Source organism: Leucoraja erinacea, chromosome 1 (assembly GCF_028641065.1).
Source record: "Leucoraja erinacea ecotype New England chromosome 1, Leri_hhj_1, whole genome shotgun sequence".
Classification (NCBI taxonomy): Eukaryota; Metazoa; Chordata; class Chondrichthyes; order Rajiformes; family Rajidae; genus Leucoraja; species Leucoraja erinaceus.
The window spans coordinates 161,740,802-161,757,225 of NC_073377.1; the positions used below are offsets into that span (position 1 = coordinate 161,740,802).

General features: G+C 39.0%; 1 protein-coding gene across 1 annotated transcript; it reads left to right on the forward strand.

Annotated features, from left to right (window-relative positions):
- Nucleotides 1–11,553: 11,553 nt before the first annotated feature.
- LOC129700427 (C-X-C motif chemokine 13-like) lies at nt 11,554–14,224 on the forward strand. The gene is made up of 3 exons (XM_055640942.1): nt 11,554–11,717; nt 13,298–13,421; nt 13,660–14,224. Exons 1-3 carry the CDS (start codon nt 11,654–11,656, stop codon nt 13,760–13,762), a joined length of 291 nt encoding a protein of 96 aa, XP_055496917.1. The 5' UTR covers nt 11,554–11,653; the 3' UTR covers nt 13,763–14,224.
- Nucleotides 14,225–16,424: the final 2,200 nt, after the last annotated feature.

A 16,424-nucleotide genomic window follows, 5' to 3' on the forward strand; every position in this document is an offset into this window, starting at 1 on the left:
CTTTGTGGGTTGGAAGAACCAGAGCTCCCGAGAGAAATCCATGCAGTCACAAGCAATGAACCAGCTCCATACAGAAGGACTCCTAGTCAAGGTCTAACACTGTTCTCTCTGGCACTGTAGGCAGCACTCTCCCGCTGCTCCAACCACCTTTTGACAAAAATATATTTCATACCAATGTTGGCCCACACTACGTTGACGCGAGGGATGGTCACATATGTAAGACATTCCATCAGGCAGGGTGGATATTTAATTGTTTCGAGAGCAAAACTGATAAACCTTATTTGCAAGAGATTTCAACTGACCAGCATAATTTCACTACACTTTCACGATTCAACACCTCCTGCGTTCCAGGCCTAGGGCATCGTGGGGAACCATGTGGCAGAGAATTTCACATAATTCACCACTCGCGGGTTTGCCAAAAATGTTTTCCTCATCTCGTTCCTAAAGAGATTCCCCCTTATCCTTTGCAACTGTGACCCGCCTTGTTTCTGGATGTCCCCAACATCGGGAACCTCTTCCTGCATCTAGAGTTCCTCTCCACATAACCATCGGGAGTTCCTCTCTAGATAAAAAATTGTACGCTGGCTCACTTGTATCAATGAGGTGAAGCATTACTGAAGAAAGACACAACAGCTTGACCAACTCAGCGAGGCAGGCAGTCCATCCTCAGGGGAAAAGGGAATAGGTGGCGTTTGTCAGGTCGACTGAATAATGGTCTAGAGCCGAAATGCTATTTATTCTATCCTCACCATTAGGTTATAATCCAATATGTTTTTTCTGAATGTATAAAGGATAAAACTGGCAGAAAATTCGAAATATAATCTTGAGCAATAGTGTCTGGTCTTGTCAATACTGTCCACACCTTGTGACAGTTATAGAGACCATTTATTGGATATTATGTTTTATTTATTATTGTGAAGCCAATGAAATTCAATGTTGAAGGGGGGGTCTGTTCTCAAATCTTGCTGAGCTTTTATTCACATGTTATTTCCTTTGTCCAAACCCCAACCCTTTGTCCCTGATTCCAGACACAAAGTTCTGGGGTAACGCGCAGCTCAGGGAGCATCTCTGGAAACATTGATGAGGAATGTTCGGTTTGGGCTCCTTCTTCCAATCTGCAGAATGATCCCAACTTTCAAATGTCACCTATCGATGTTCTCCCAAAAAAAATGCCGCCATATCCACTGAATTCCAGCATTTTGTGGTGTGGGGTCTATTTTTTTTAAAACACATCTGCACTTCCTTTTTATCCATTTCTCTGATATCTAATTCCATTAGGGGTGGCACAGCGGTGCGCTGTAGAGTTGCTGCCTTAAGATCCTGGGCAAAATCCTGACAACAGGAACTATCTGTATGGAGTTTGTGACCATGTTGGGTTTTCCCTCCACATTCTCTGGATTCTTCTCACACTGCTCGAACGAAAAGGTATATAGGGCATAGTCCAGCATCGGCATTTCCTTCTTGAACACAGGGAGATAGGTGAATTATGGCTTCAACTAAGTCGTAAAATTGTCCATAGTGTGTTGGTTAGTGTACTGGTAAACGCTGGTTTAGTCAAAGGGCCGCAAGGCCTCTGGTCTGTGCTGTAATCTCTCAAGTCTAAAGTTTATGTATTAAGGCTACTATTCTACAGACCTTACTCCCTTTTGTTGTTATCTATATTACTAAAAGTCTGATCTTGACCATTCTTCCTGTTGTTCTGTACATTGATTTTATAAAAAACGCTGCCACTTACGGCTGTGATGTTTGGCCATCTTACTCAGTGTCCCCCTCCGCTGCGGAGGGCAAGAGGACTTTTGCAATAGATGAAAACTCAAAGTTAGTAGTGTTTATAAAATGTTGAGATTTTCTCTCCTGAAGGCCACGCCTTTTCCGAGGGACTATAAAACCCAAAAGTGTGGGAGGTTGGCTCATTCTCTGCAAGATGGGGAGCGAGAGTTGCAATTCTGAGCTGTAAAAACACTGAACACCTGGCTACTAAACGTGAGTGGTTCTACTGACCCGTCAGTTTGCCCTTATGTTGTTTTCAAGTTCAAGTTCAAGTTAGTTTATTGAATTGTGTCCCTGATAGGACAATGAATTCTTGCTTTTGCTTCAGCACAACGAACATGGTAGGCATTTACTTAACTACGAAACAGACAGGTGTGTTCATATACCATTATATTACCATTATATTACATTTGAAAATGTAGATTTGAAAATGCAAAAGTGTGTTTTGGTTTGAAAGTGGTAAAGCTGTGTTGCCTTTGGTTTTGTAAGTGCTAAAGCAACCTATGTTGCCTTTGGTTTTGGAAAGTGCTAAAGCAAGCTGCCTGCCTTTGTTTTGAAAGTGCTAAAGCAAGCTGCCTTGCCTAATTAGATCTGCCTTGCCTAATTAAGGCGCTTTGCCTAATTTAGGGCTGCTTGTGCCTAATTAGATCTACCTTGCCTAATTAGAGCTGTCTTGCCTTCTATATAATTATAAGGTCTAATCTTGACCACTTCCTGTTTGCGCTTATATTGATTTTAGAAAATATGCTACCATGTACGGCTGTGTGATTTTTTGGCCATCTTTACTCAGAGTCTCCCTCGGCTCATCAGGTGCCGAGATAGTTTTCCCCACTGATAAAAATTAAAAGAGTTATTAGGTGTTTAAAAATGTTGAGGTTTCTCTCTTCTTCTGAAGGCCAGCCCCTTCGGAGGGACTATAAAACCCGGAAGTGTGAGATGCCTCCGTTCTCTGCAAGATGGTGGAGCGAGGGTCGCAATTCTCATGTCTGAGCTGTGAATAACACTGAAAAACACATGTCTACTAAACTGTGAGTGGTTTTTAATTTACTGACCTGTCTGCCATAATGTGGTTTGGAAATGTAGTTTTGAAAATGCAAAAGGTGTTTTGGTTGAAAGTGCTAAAGCGTGGTTGCCTTTTGTTTTGAAAAGTGCTAAAGTGAGCTGAGCTGCCTGTTGGTTTTGAAAGTGCCAAGCGAGTTGCACTTGCCTTTGGTTTTGGAAGTGCTAACCAATCGCCTGCACCTAATTAGAGCTGCCTTGCCTAATTAGAGCTGCCTTGCCTTCTATATAATTAAAAGTCCATCGTTTGACCACTTCTGTTGCGCTTTAGTTGATTTTAGAAAAATTGCTACCACATATTGCTGTGATTTTTGGCTATCTTAACTAGAGTCCCCCTCTGCTAATCAGAGGTGAACCGGTGAGAATTTTTCCCATTTATGGAAAAGTAAAAGAGTTTTATTTTTTTTATTTTATTAGAGGTAAGTACAATACACGTGGTACCTTTTTACAGGTGCCAATATATGTTAACATGATACATTCTCTGTACAACTTCATTTTTTTTTTAAAGAGGAGCAATAAGAAAGAAAGAGTAGTAAAGAGTAGAGAAAAGTGTAGAGTTTAATTAAAAAAAATGGGGAAAGAGATCGCGATGGAAAGAAATAAGCAAGAAGATAGAGCAGGAGAGAGATTAGCAAATATACGCAAGGAGATGAGTTTTTTATAATTGTGATCATCTTTCACACCCATACCTGCAACATTTGCTTTTTTACGATACAGTTGCACCACATGATTCCAAGAAATCAATAAATGGAAACCAACTCGTTAAGAATTGGTCTTTTTTATTTATTAGGATGCCTCGCATTTATTCCAGGTGCGCCGTTTCCAACATATTACTAATCCACCATTTAAGGGTTGGTATGGTTGCATTTTTCCAAAATTTAAGTTTGACTTTTTTTTTGCTGTTATTACCCCCGTAATTAAAAAATGATTTTTGGGATTTGTTTAATTTGTTCCCGTTCGTCCCATTCCTCCAAATATAATCTTTTCAGTATTAGTTCCATTCTTAAATAGATTTTGAATATATCAAAACTATCACACCAAAATTTATGAAGTTTTGTGCAAGAAACCAAAAGGATGTGTAGTATTGGCATTTTGAGAAATACATTTATCACAGATGGGGAGAAATGTTTGGGTAGAATTTATTCTTAGCCTAGTTTTTTGAATAATATAGTCTATGTAGTATTTTAAATTGAATTAAATTGTGTCTAGCATTAATCGAACATTATGTATATGTATATATATATATCAATACTTTTCTTTTTCCCGTGTTTCTTTCGAGATTTTTATCGTTAGTTTATTTTTCCCAGTCTTCTCTAATTGCCTCTGTTGATGGTCCATTCTCTATTTAAAATACTATTATAGATATTATATTATTATTTTTTGTGAGTCGGTCCTTAATATTCATTGCTTCTTTCCAGTGGATCTAAAATTATACTTTGAAATATGTGTATATATTCTTCATAAAGTCACATATTTAAAATATTGGTTGTTATTCAGTTTTAAATTTAAATTTTAATTGTTGAAATGATAATAGATTTCCCATTTCATACATGTCACCTACCTTTTTAATTCCCAATCTTTTCCCATTGTCTGTATGTTTTAATCAATAAAGATGATTTAAAATACCGGATTATTCACTATTGGGTTAGCACTGATAAGTTTCTTAATTTTAAAGTTAATTTATTTGTTTCCAAGTTCGTATGGTGTTTTATGTATAATTGAATTCTTCTTATATAATGTGTTGTTCACTTTTATCGGGGAGAAGAAGGATCACTCCTATATCGCCCGGGGGAACATCCTCTTTCTCCATCCATTCTTATCCATTTCATCTGTTGAGGCAAAGTGTCCAACCAATAAATTAATATTCTTATATGCACTGCCCAATAGTAATACAAAAAATGAGGAAGTGCAAGTCCCCCACCTCTTTGGCTTTACACAAATTATTTCTTGTAATTCTATGTACGTTATAGTCCCAAAATAAAGTTGGTAATATTAGAATCTAATTATTTTTTAAAGTGTTTTGATATATATATTGGTATGGGATTGAAATAAATATATTAGTTGTGTGGTAAAAACAATATTTTATAGCGTTTTTATTCTGCCAATTAATGACAATGGAAGCGTTTTCCAGAATTTAATCAAGGCATTCAACTTTATTTAATAGTGGGTGTAAATTAGCGTTAAAGAATTATTTATATCTTCTAGTAATTTGAATACCCAAATACTTAAATTTTTCAGTTGCAATTTTAAATGGAAATTTTGATAGGTGATTCGCTTTCTGGGGTTTTAATGACATAATTTCACTTTTTATTCAATTTATTCTATATCCTGAAAATAACCGAATTCCTCTATTAAATTTAATAAAGTTGGATACTCGAATTTGTGAATTGTAAATATATAAAGTATATCAGCTGCATATAATGAAATATATAATGGAAATTGGTGTTTGAGTCATTTAGTGTTATATCCCTGAATATCGGATGCACTTCTTTATCCTTTCAGCCAGAGGCTCTAATCGTAAGGGCAAATAGCAGGGGTGATAATACACATCCCTGCCTATTGCCCCATTGATAATTGGAAGTTTGGAGATATTATAACCCCTGCTTTGTGTGAATACATTATGTACGTTTTATGTGAATACATGATATTAAAAAGGCGTCTCAGATGGTTAGATGATTGCCTTTTAGGTATAAACCCCGTTTGGTCAGGATGTATCAATTTATTAATATATTTACTCAATCCTCTTTCTAAAGTCTTTGCTAAATGTTTCTGATCTGCATTTAGTAGTGATATGGCTCTCTATGAGTCCGGTTCTTCTAGATCTTTATCTCTTTTTTTGCTATAAGCGTAATTGTAAATTCTGCTAGTGTTTCTGGTAGTTTATTTTCGGTAAAACCATGAGTATATAATTTAAGTAAACGTAGGACCATTATCTCCTGAAATCTTTTATAAAATTCATTACTGAAACCGTCTGGTCCTGGCGTCTTCCCATTTTTCAATTCTTTTATTGTTTCTCTTATTTCTTCACGTAATTTGAGCTCCTAATTCCTCTTGTTCTAAGATATCCAGTTTTGGCAACTGTGCAGTTATCTAGAAAATGTATAATTTTACTGTCTTCTATTTTAGTTTTTAGATGTGTAATAAATTTTGATAAAATTGAGCGAAACCGTTTATTAATATCCTTGGTAGTGTTAGTCGTTCCCCTTTCTCTTATTTAATTTTAATGATAGTATTTCCTTTTCTTGTTTCTTCAGTTGCCGCGCTAGAAGTTTATGTGGTTTATCACCAAATTCGAAATGTACCTGTTTGTAATCTGGAATAATCTTGTTTCTCTTGCCGATACAATTTGATTAAGTTTGAATTCAATAAGTAATCTTATTATGTTTATCTATAGTTGGATCTTTTGCATTATCTAATTATAATAGTTTGATTTCCTTTTTGAGCATCCGTTGTTCTGTCATATTTTTTTATATTGAAAGCTTTGATATGAAATTATAAACTCCTTGGATGAATGCCTTAAAAATTTCCCATAATAAAGATGGTGAAATACCCTGGTGTCTCGTTTGTCTCAAATAAAATTTTCATTTATTGTTTTAAATCCTCTCATAACCTTGTGGGTTATTTAATATTTATATATTGAATCTCCAGAAATGTTTTATACCTGGCATTCCCTCAACTTCTAATGTAAAAGTCAATGAGGAGTGATCAGAAATAATACTATTATAATATTTAGGATTAATCGTGTATGAAATTAATTTTGTATCCACTAATAAATAATCAATTCTTGAGTAAGTTTTATGTACCATATGAATAGAACGAGTATTCCCTTCCAGTTAGATTAAACTATTCTCCATACATCTGTTATATTAGTATTTTTTATATATTTTTTTTTAAAAATCCACTATCTTAGATTTGGCTTTACCCTTCCTTGGTTTTTATATGATTTGTCTAAATATGGATCTATAACTCAATTTAAAAAATCCCCCCTAATATTACATTTTGGTAATTTAAGCTCATCTATTATATCCATAATTTTTCTTTAAAAATTAGGGGTTATCAAAATTTGGAGCATAATATTTATCAAAGTCAATGGGCGTAGAGTAAATTTTTCTCCCGCAACTATAGTGTACCTTCCTTCTTTATCAGAACAGTATTCTTAATATAAAGGGTATACCTTTCTGAATAATAAGAGCCGTACCTCTAGCTTTTAGAAGTAAATGACGAGTGCTAAGTTCGACCTATCCAATTTGCCTTCAATCCTTATCTGTGTTTTTAGCTTTCGTGTTTGTTTCTTGAAGAAAAGCTATGTCCGAACTTAATTATTTTAACTGGGCCAGAATCTTGCCCTCTTGATTGGATCATTCGCACCCCTGAGATTCCAGTCTACAGAATGTGACTCCTCCGTTCTTTATTCGTCTATTGTCTTGCATTGTTAATTTAGTTTTGGTGGGTTTGATTCATATGGTGCAGCTAAAATACCTCAGGATTTTGGGTGTGGGGTGATTGTCCAGGACTTCTGGACGCTGTTTTACCTCGCCTCCCTCTATTGAACCTCCATGGAAAAAAAAGAAGAAAGCATATTTTAGTGTAAGTGATAAAAAAAAAAAGTAACAATTAAAACACGTGAGTGAATTACAAAAAAAAAAAGTGACTTTAAAGGTATCAAAAAGGCGGTACTTTTAAACGCAAGAGGCCACCGGTGGTGGCAAAAATTGATTTGTCCTCCGTAGTTGGAATTGTACATTGAGCTCAGTCCCCTAGATAGAATATCATAGACAACAGGGCCTTCTATCTTCATATAACAAAAAAAAAAATGTTTCAGTCAGGACGAATAAAAACAGCAAAAACGTCAGAAATAGAGAGAAGCATAATCAAGCCATGTATAAATCAAAAACTGCATGTTCAGTTTCTATATGTGTATATATACATTTTCAATTTTTCTCTTATGTACCTGGGATTGTTCCATCTTTTTCCTGATACAAGCACGCATGTTCCAAGGAGTTAAACTTATCTTAAGTACAATCGTCTTCCAGCCCAAAAACCTCTGGAATTTTTTCTAAACTCCTCCCTCCTTCCACAGGCTTATAATGTTTTAATATTATTATGCACATTTTCATTAGTTTATTATGTATTAGTATACATCCTAAATTATATTTCCTTTCACTTAATTATATTATCTATTATTATATAAAACTCTGTGGCTGCCCGCCTGCCGTCCGGCTGCCTTTCTGCCTTTTGATTTGTTCCATCGTATGATGTCACCAATGCCCAATACTCGCAGATGTCCAATCGGAACATCTACATGGAACTTTACATGGACGGCTGCCGGCCGCCTTTCTCTTCCTTTGATTCCCTGCAACTCCGAAACCAGAACGCAGAATCGCTGACATCTTTTCCATTTCGGTAGAGATTTCACTTTTCTTTCTAAGTATCTGCTCCTCATTACATTTCGTTGTGTTTAATTACATGTTTTTAATCAAATCCTTCTTCTCTCTTCATCCCCCCCCCCCCCCCCCCCCACCCCCAATATTTCAAAAATAAACTGCTTCTTACCCCTAGAAGCAGCACCAGCCCCTGGTGAACGTTTCCATTGTGTGATGTCACAATGCCCGATGTTCACATATGTCCAATCGGAATGGATTCATTTACATATGCCTTTGCAGGAGCCCCAGCCCCTGGTCAACGATCCATTGTGTGATGTCACAATGCCCAATGCTCAAAGACATTGTTGCCATAGAGGGAGTACAGAGAAGGTTCACCAGACGGATTCCTGGGATGGCAGGACTTTTATATGAAGAAAGACTGGATAGACTCGGCTTGTACTCGCTATAATTTAGAAGATTGAGGGGGTATCTTATAGAAGCTTGTCTGCCTTTTGATTCGTTTCCATCGTGTGATGTCACAATGCCCAATGCTCGCAGATGTCCAATCGGGATGGATCCATTTACATATGCCTTTGCACCAGCCCCAGCCAGATTCCCACCCCGCAACCGTGCTTTGGAGGAGCAACCCAATAGACCCAGGTGGTTAGTGTAACGCCTCACCCCCCCCCCCCCCCCCCAAACGCGCGTTGGGGAAACAGACCCAACGGGTCTGCACTTGGTCTAGTGATTATATAAAAGTTATCTATCTAAAAGTTTATATAAAAGTTAGCTATCTAAACTGCCCTTATCCCCCAAACTCTGTTAGTTTGTCATATTAGTGTAATATCTTAAACGAGACTTAGTATTATTAAGTTTATATGGTTAATTAATTATTTACATTAAATGTATGCTGTATTAATTAAGTCAACAAATTTAGTCTATTCCCTTTGAATTTCTTTCAAGTCTGTCAGCTTTACTTCCACATGTTCAGCTTCCCTTTTGTTTATCTTCAACTTTTCCATTGAAGGTGAAACATGGGATCTGCCGTTGAAAACACATTCTCGACCTATAAGCCTATCTGGTTACTGTCTGGAACTGTTCCGCCATCTTAATTACAGCACAGTTTTCCATTGAGAAGTTTAATCTTCAGCATTCTCTAATATTTTCATTACAATGTCTTGTGCGTGATTAAATGCCAAATCAGGATCCGTAAAAGAGCGTTGAGTAGAGTTGTACGTAATTTTTCATTTTCGCTGGGTATATTACCCCATATCGCACCTTGGGGTATCCATTCAAGATATTACTTGCTTTTTTAAACTGATGCCTTTTTTCAGGTATTTCGCAAGGGTAGTCCCTGAAGAATCTGACAATATCTCCGGCAAATGTAAGATTCTCACCATGCAGTATCAATAAGTTTTCCAGAGTTGAGATGTCTAGAAACTTCACAATGATCTGTCTTGGAGGAGCATTTATTCCTCTTTGGAAGCGACCTACCCGATGCGCCACATCAATCCTCGGGTTTTCCGTCAACTTAAAGACTTCTTTGAGTAGTTTGGTGACAAATTTGCACATTTGAGTTCCATGCTCTTGTCCCTCCTTTACTCCTATAATCCTTAAGTTCTGTCTCCTTGATCTAGCTTCCAAATCCTGACATTTATCAGTCAGTTTATTCAATTGCTCCCGATTAGAATCTTGTTCTTTTTTCAGACTAGATATTTCCTGAGCCATTTCATGCATTTCAGTCGCCAGCTCTTCCGTCAGCTTGTCAGACTGTTTCATCTCTTCAATCAGCTCATCAAATTTCTTATTATAATCTTTTTCCATTCTCGCAAATTCTTGGGTTGTCCTCTGACCAAAATCCCTGAACTGCTGCTTCAAAGAGGCATACAGCTCCTTTAGTTCAACAAGCAGTATCAATTTTTCTAGACAAATTATCCTCCATTTTAGAGAGATTGTTCTCCAATGCGGTATTCATATTGGCAAGCGTTTTGGAGAAGTCCTTAGTGAGATCTTTAGTAAGATCTTTAGTAAGATTAGTTTCTTAACCGTTTGTTCCCATTGCTTCAATCTCTCTTTCCTTTTGTCTCTCCTCTTGTAGCCATTTCAGATACTGCTGCTGTTGAGGATCAAGCTCTTCTTCTGAGCTTTCAGTTGTAGTTTTGAAGAGCTTCCAAATCTTCTTGGAGTCTGATAGTAGATTCCTTGGGTCCCAGTAGGTGTTTTCCTTTTCTCATCTAAAGGTCCCATTAAAACTCCGATTTTCTCCACGCTTTCTGATGACGTCATTCCCCGCGACGCCAAGCAGCACCGGTGAGAGTTCTTAAATCGGTCCCGACTTTGAAAACAGCTTTTTTCTCAATTTTTGTGGGAGCGGAGCTCAATGCAGTGCCTTCACTGCCTCATGGCGCCACTGGAAGTCCGAAAAATAAAAGAGCTATTAGTGTTTTTAAAATGTTGAGATTCTCTCTCCTGTCAATCACGCCATGAAGGCCAGGCACCTTCTGGTGGGAGGGGAAGGGACTATAAAACCTGGAAGTGTGGGCATGGCTCAGTCTCTGCAAGATGGGGCAGAGGGAGGTCATGACTCGCTGTCTTTAGTGGCCTTGCACCCTCCTTGAAATGGTACGATACTGCACTTGAACTTGGTGCCCTTGCACCCTGCTTAAAATGGAATTTCAAGGAATAGCAGTTAGTCAACTGCGAGCCCACCAGCTGTGAATGAGTGAGCTGCCAGCGCAACAGGCTTGAGCGACTGAGCCGCCAGCTGAAGAATCCATTCGGCCCACAATGTCCATACTAGCCCTCTGGAAACCAGTCCAGCGCACAAAACCCATACCAGTGCTCCAGGAAGGCCCCCCCCCCCCCCCCCCCCCGCCCGCCCCCCCCCCCCCCCCCCCCCCCCCCCCCCCCCCCCCCCCCCCCCCCCCCCCCCCCCCCCCCCCCCCCCCCCCCCCCCCCCCCCCCCCCCCCCCCCCCCCCCCCCCCCCCCTCCCCCCATGGCCACCAATATTGGAATTGGTGGAAAGGTGAAATATTGCGTTGGGGGACCAGCCCTCGCTTGTGAAGCTGGGACCCAACGGGTTCCACTTAGTCTAGTCCTTTATATACAACCAAAGCGTAGCTTCCTGACTGCCAATGCGTACATTTATGCCTTTGTACATTCATACTATTGTTCATGATTCTGGTGTCCAGGCATATGAAGTAGAAGGTCCAATCCTACAAAGAATTAACAATATCACAACTTTGACATAATCTGCAAATTTCAACATAAATTCATCTGGTGTTCCTATTTTTTCTAACAAACCGTTGAGTTGTTTTTCTGCTGCAACATGGTGATTGCAACATTTTATTTTACCTCACCCCCAACTCCACCAAATTTGGTTATAAATACCAGTCTTAAACTGACAGCAGATACACCTGCAGAACCAGAGAGACGTGTCAGGGAGAACTGGAATCCTAGAATGAATTGTGGTGCTACTGTCATAATCCTGCTGCTGTTCGGACATTGTGCAGCTTTCACTCAGGGTAAGTGAAGCATCTTGCACCTTGTAACTCACTATCTTCCTCAAGTGTCATCTTGGCTGAGAAGCAGCACATTTCTTTCTGATCTGGCAGGTAGTGATTTCAAGTCCCTGGATGTGAGGACATAATTTAGCCTATTGGTTTAGTACAGTACAGTTGAGCAATGTTCCTACAACTATCAAAAACATCAACATCCCTAATCGAAGCTGAACAACAGAACACCATGGGCCACCTCTTGGACTTTTTTGTTCCTCTCATTGTGTTTTCCACTAAGGCCCTGTTTTTATTTGCAATCGTTTTTTCTTTTTTACTGTCTTGGAGAATTTTTAGTGCAATTTATGAATAAATTATATTTTTGCCTGTGTCTGAGTCTATGTGCCTACGATACTTCTGCAAGCAAGATTTTCCTTGTACCTGTAACTCACTGAACTTAATATAAATTCCGCTTGAGTGCTGCACATTACCAAGCGTTTCAAGATCCAGGGAGACGGCAAATTAGTGACAGATGCAAGGATTATTTTATGCATGGATTTGATACTGTACTGGAATTGAATGTCCACGAGACTGGTGAAAGAAGAGCCAATCAGAATATGAAATAGTCAGATAGATCAGCACTTGGGCCAAAGTAATTGATCGGGTGAGCGATGGGGGAAAGAAAGTGAATGGATACCCCTGCGGGAAGCCAGTACTAATTCATCTGGCCGATTGGCTTCATTTAAAGCGAGAGATCGCATTTTATAAACAGACAATTGGCTAAATAACCTTAGAAACAAGGAACCGCAGGTGGTGTTGTACAAAAATATATACAAAAGTGCCGTAGTGACTCAGCAGGATTAGGCAGCATCTCTGGAGAACATGGATAGGTGACGGTTTAGGTCGGGACCTGAAGATGGGCCCTGATCCTGAAACGTCACCTATCCATGTTCTCCCAAGATGCTGCCTGTCCCAGCCTGTCCCAGCTGATTCTTCCACAGCAACTACTAGAGTAAAGGACAATTGGTCATGGTGTTTTCATGATGAGGCATTAAACAAAGTCTTCTCAGGCACATATAAAAGGTTGCATGCCACTTGTTAGAAAAAATTGTCTGTGTCCTAAACAAAATTTATGCTCAAGCAAGATTTAAAAAAATCAGATAATCTTATAATTTAAATTATTTCATGTTGTACATAAAACAGCTGCGTAAAGCCTACACTGCAAATTGTAATAATGCACAATTTGATATCCTTGGGGTTATTGAAAGGTAAAGTTAAATTGGAAGAAGAAAGGACTTGCCATCATATAGTGCTTGCTACTATCTCAGGCTATTTCCAACAAACTGTTTTTTACCCGATAGATTTGTGCTGGCACTGCGCTCAACTGCAGTGACTAATGCAAACGTTTAACGCAGGTATCAAAATTTAAGGACAAAAAGACATTAAATGCATTGTGATTCCAATAATGAGGTCTCTGCTTCCAAGTTGCATGTACTGTAACAAAATGATCATTAATTCTCACGGCACATCACATGTTTACAAATACTGTGTAAACCACCATTTACAGAATGATTTTTTACAACATTTAATTCATTTTGCAGTTGTTCCAGTAAATGAAGATGAGGTTAAACGCTGTAGGTGTCATGGATATCGAAAGGACAAGATACCCGGGATTTACATAACACAAATTGATATCTTTCCCAGGAGTAGAAGATGCAGAAGAACAGAAATCATGTAAGAATTGATTTAATAAGAATTAAACTTGTCACACTTATGTTTCCATTGTGGTTTTGCTGATCATTTGGAGAAATTGTGTAAATGCATTAATATGGGCAGATCATCTGCAAAAGTAGAAAAGACAATCAGGAGAATCCTTACAGAAAGCTAATCCCATATTTAAATAAACCCGTGGCAATGTAAACATAGAATTTCAAGTTATCAAAAGATGTAAAATGTCCCCTTTCTGTTTCAGAGCACAGCTTATTCCAAAATACAACAGCTATCTAATCTGTTTGGAGAGGACGGCTCCTTGGCTAAAGATATTAATCGAAAATTTATTAGCAAATACAAAGTAAAGTAAATAAGGACTTCATTTGCTGAAATGGTATTATACATTGTGAAATATTCTTTTTGCTACAACTTCAGTGTAAAATGATTTTAATTCTGGAAACATGATTGTACTCCAATATAAGTGTTTCATTTCATTAATAGCTTTCTAAAAGTAATTATAAATATGTAATGGGGACACAAGGAACTGCACATGCTGGTATCTTGAGCAAACACAAAGTGCTGGAGTAACTCATGACGTTGGGTTAGGAAAGTCAGGGGTGCCACCCAAATCATTGGCTATCCATTTCCTCCACAGATGCTGCCTGACCTGCTGAGTTACTCCAGCACTGTGTGTTTTAATCAAGGTTCCAGCATCTGCAGTTCCTTGTGTTTCAATATTGTTTATCTGACAGTTTATGGCAATAGAAAAATATACTTATTTCAACATACGGCCAATGAGAGAGAATTTCTATCCAATCTAAAAAGAAGTGTTTACTCTGCTTGGTGCTCTGTCCCTTTGTTCATTTCACAAACAAGCTCTCAATGCTCCTGTCACAGGGATCATAATCCTGATAATAATCACGCAATGATGTCACAATGAACAATTGTAAACATGAAATATTTCAATAAACTGCTTTTTGCTCCAACAATTATACTGTGGACATTGTTTCATTGAGTGGTACAAAGGGTGAAATGGAACATGTGACAATGTTGTGGCTGTGCTGGAAAGAGCACAGAGATGATTCACCAGGTAGTGTGCCTTGGTGACTATCATCTGGTGGATCCAACATCCAGCATCATGAAGTACTTTGAGAGGCTGGTGGTTGCGTACACTAGCTCCAGCCTCCCACACAGCCTTGATCCACTGTAAATCAGCTACTGCCGCAACAGGTCAATGCCATCTCCCTCGCCCTGCACTCTTCCCTGCAACATGTAGATAACATAGACACCTACATACAATTACTGATTGTTGAGCATAGCTCTGCCTTCAACACCATAATGCCATCCAAATTCATCCCAAAACTGCTGGACTTTGTAATCTGCACCCTCCTCGGCAACTGGATCCTTGACTTCTTAAATATAGACTGCAATCAGCAAGGATAGGCAACAAAACATCCTGCTCATTAATTCTCCACTCCAGTGTCCTGCAAGTATATGTTCTAAGCCCCTTAATATACACAATTGTGCAGCTAAACTCTGCTACAACTCCATTTATACTGAACTGAAACAAACCTTTGTTTGGACAAAGTTATTCACATGGATGGTCTGAAAGCTTCAGGGTCAGATACCGCACACACTTAAATTAGTGTTGTGAGGGTTGATTCTCTGAGAACACAAACAGAGTCTTGGACTCGTGCAGTTATACAGTGCATGCTCAGAAACAGGCCCTTAAGCCCTACTTGTCCATGCTGACCAAGCTGCCCTATCTACACTGGTCCCATCTGCCCATGTTTGGCCCATATCCCTCTAAACATTTCCTGTCCATGCACCAGGCTAAATGTATTTTAATTGTTATGACAGCATCTGCCTCAACTTCCTCTGGCAGCTCGTTTCATATACCCACTGGGTGTGAAAAACTTGCAATTCAGATTCTTATTAAATCTTTCCCCTCTCACCTTAAACCTATTTCCTCTGGTTCATGATGTCCCTACTTTCGGTAAAACATTGTGTCCACCTATTCTATCTTTCCCCCTCATGATTTTATACACTTCTATAAGATCACCACGCATCCTCCTGTGCCCCATGGAATAAAGTTCTAGCCAGCTCAACCTCTCCCGATAGTTCAGGCCCTCAAGTCCTGGCAACATCCTCGTAAATCTTCTCTCCATTCCTTTCAGTCTAACAACATCTTTCCTATAGCAGAGTGACCAAAACTGAACACAAGGCTCCAAATGTGGCCTCACCAGCATCTTGTACAACAGTAACATAACATCCCAACTTCTGTACTCAATATCCTGACTGATGAAGGCCAATGTGCCAAAAGCCTTCTTGACCTCCCTATCTATCTGTGACACCACTTTCAAGGGGGTGGGAGATTGCAACCATCACGTGGTCCACCCTGTTTCGACTAATGCAATCAACCCGATGTGCACAAAGAAGATCAAATAGAACAAGTTGACCTACAACTTTAGGCTGTGCACGCCATAGGCAAGAAGAAGACAACTTTCAAGGAACAATGTGCCTGTGCTCCCAGTTCCCTCTGCTCTACAACACTCCCCGGAGCCCAGACAAAATATCCCAAGTATTGATAGACAGAACAATTCTGCCCATTACCATGTTTAATATGCGATGTAACAAAATAATCAAACTGGAGTCTTTGTTGATCTCTTTCACAAAGATGCAAAATAACTGAACATGAGTATGACAGCATGGAAACAGGACCTTCAAACATGTTGTATAGAACGGCACAACAAAGGAACAGGTCCATCAGACCAGTGTCTGCGCCAAACATGATCCAAGTTTGTCCAAGTGTTCCTTTTAGCTTATGCACTATAATACAGACACCATTCTGGTTCCTCTTCTGTACCCTCTCCAAAGACATCACATCCTTCCTGTATTGGGAAGACCAGAATCGCACACAATCCTCAAAATATGGTCTTACCAAAGTACAACCTGACTTCTTGACTCTTTAGTCAGTGCCCCGACCAATGAAGGCAAGCGTATCATACGCCTTCTTTACCACTCTCC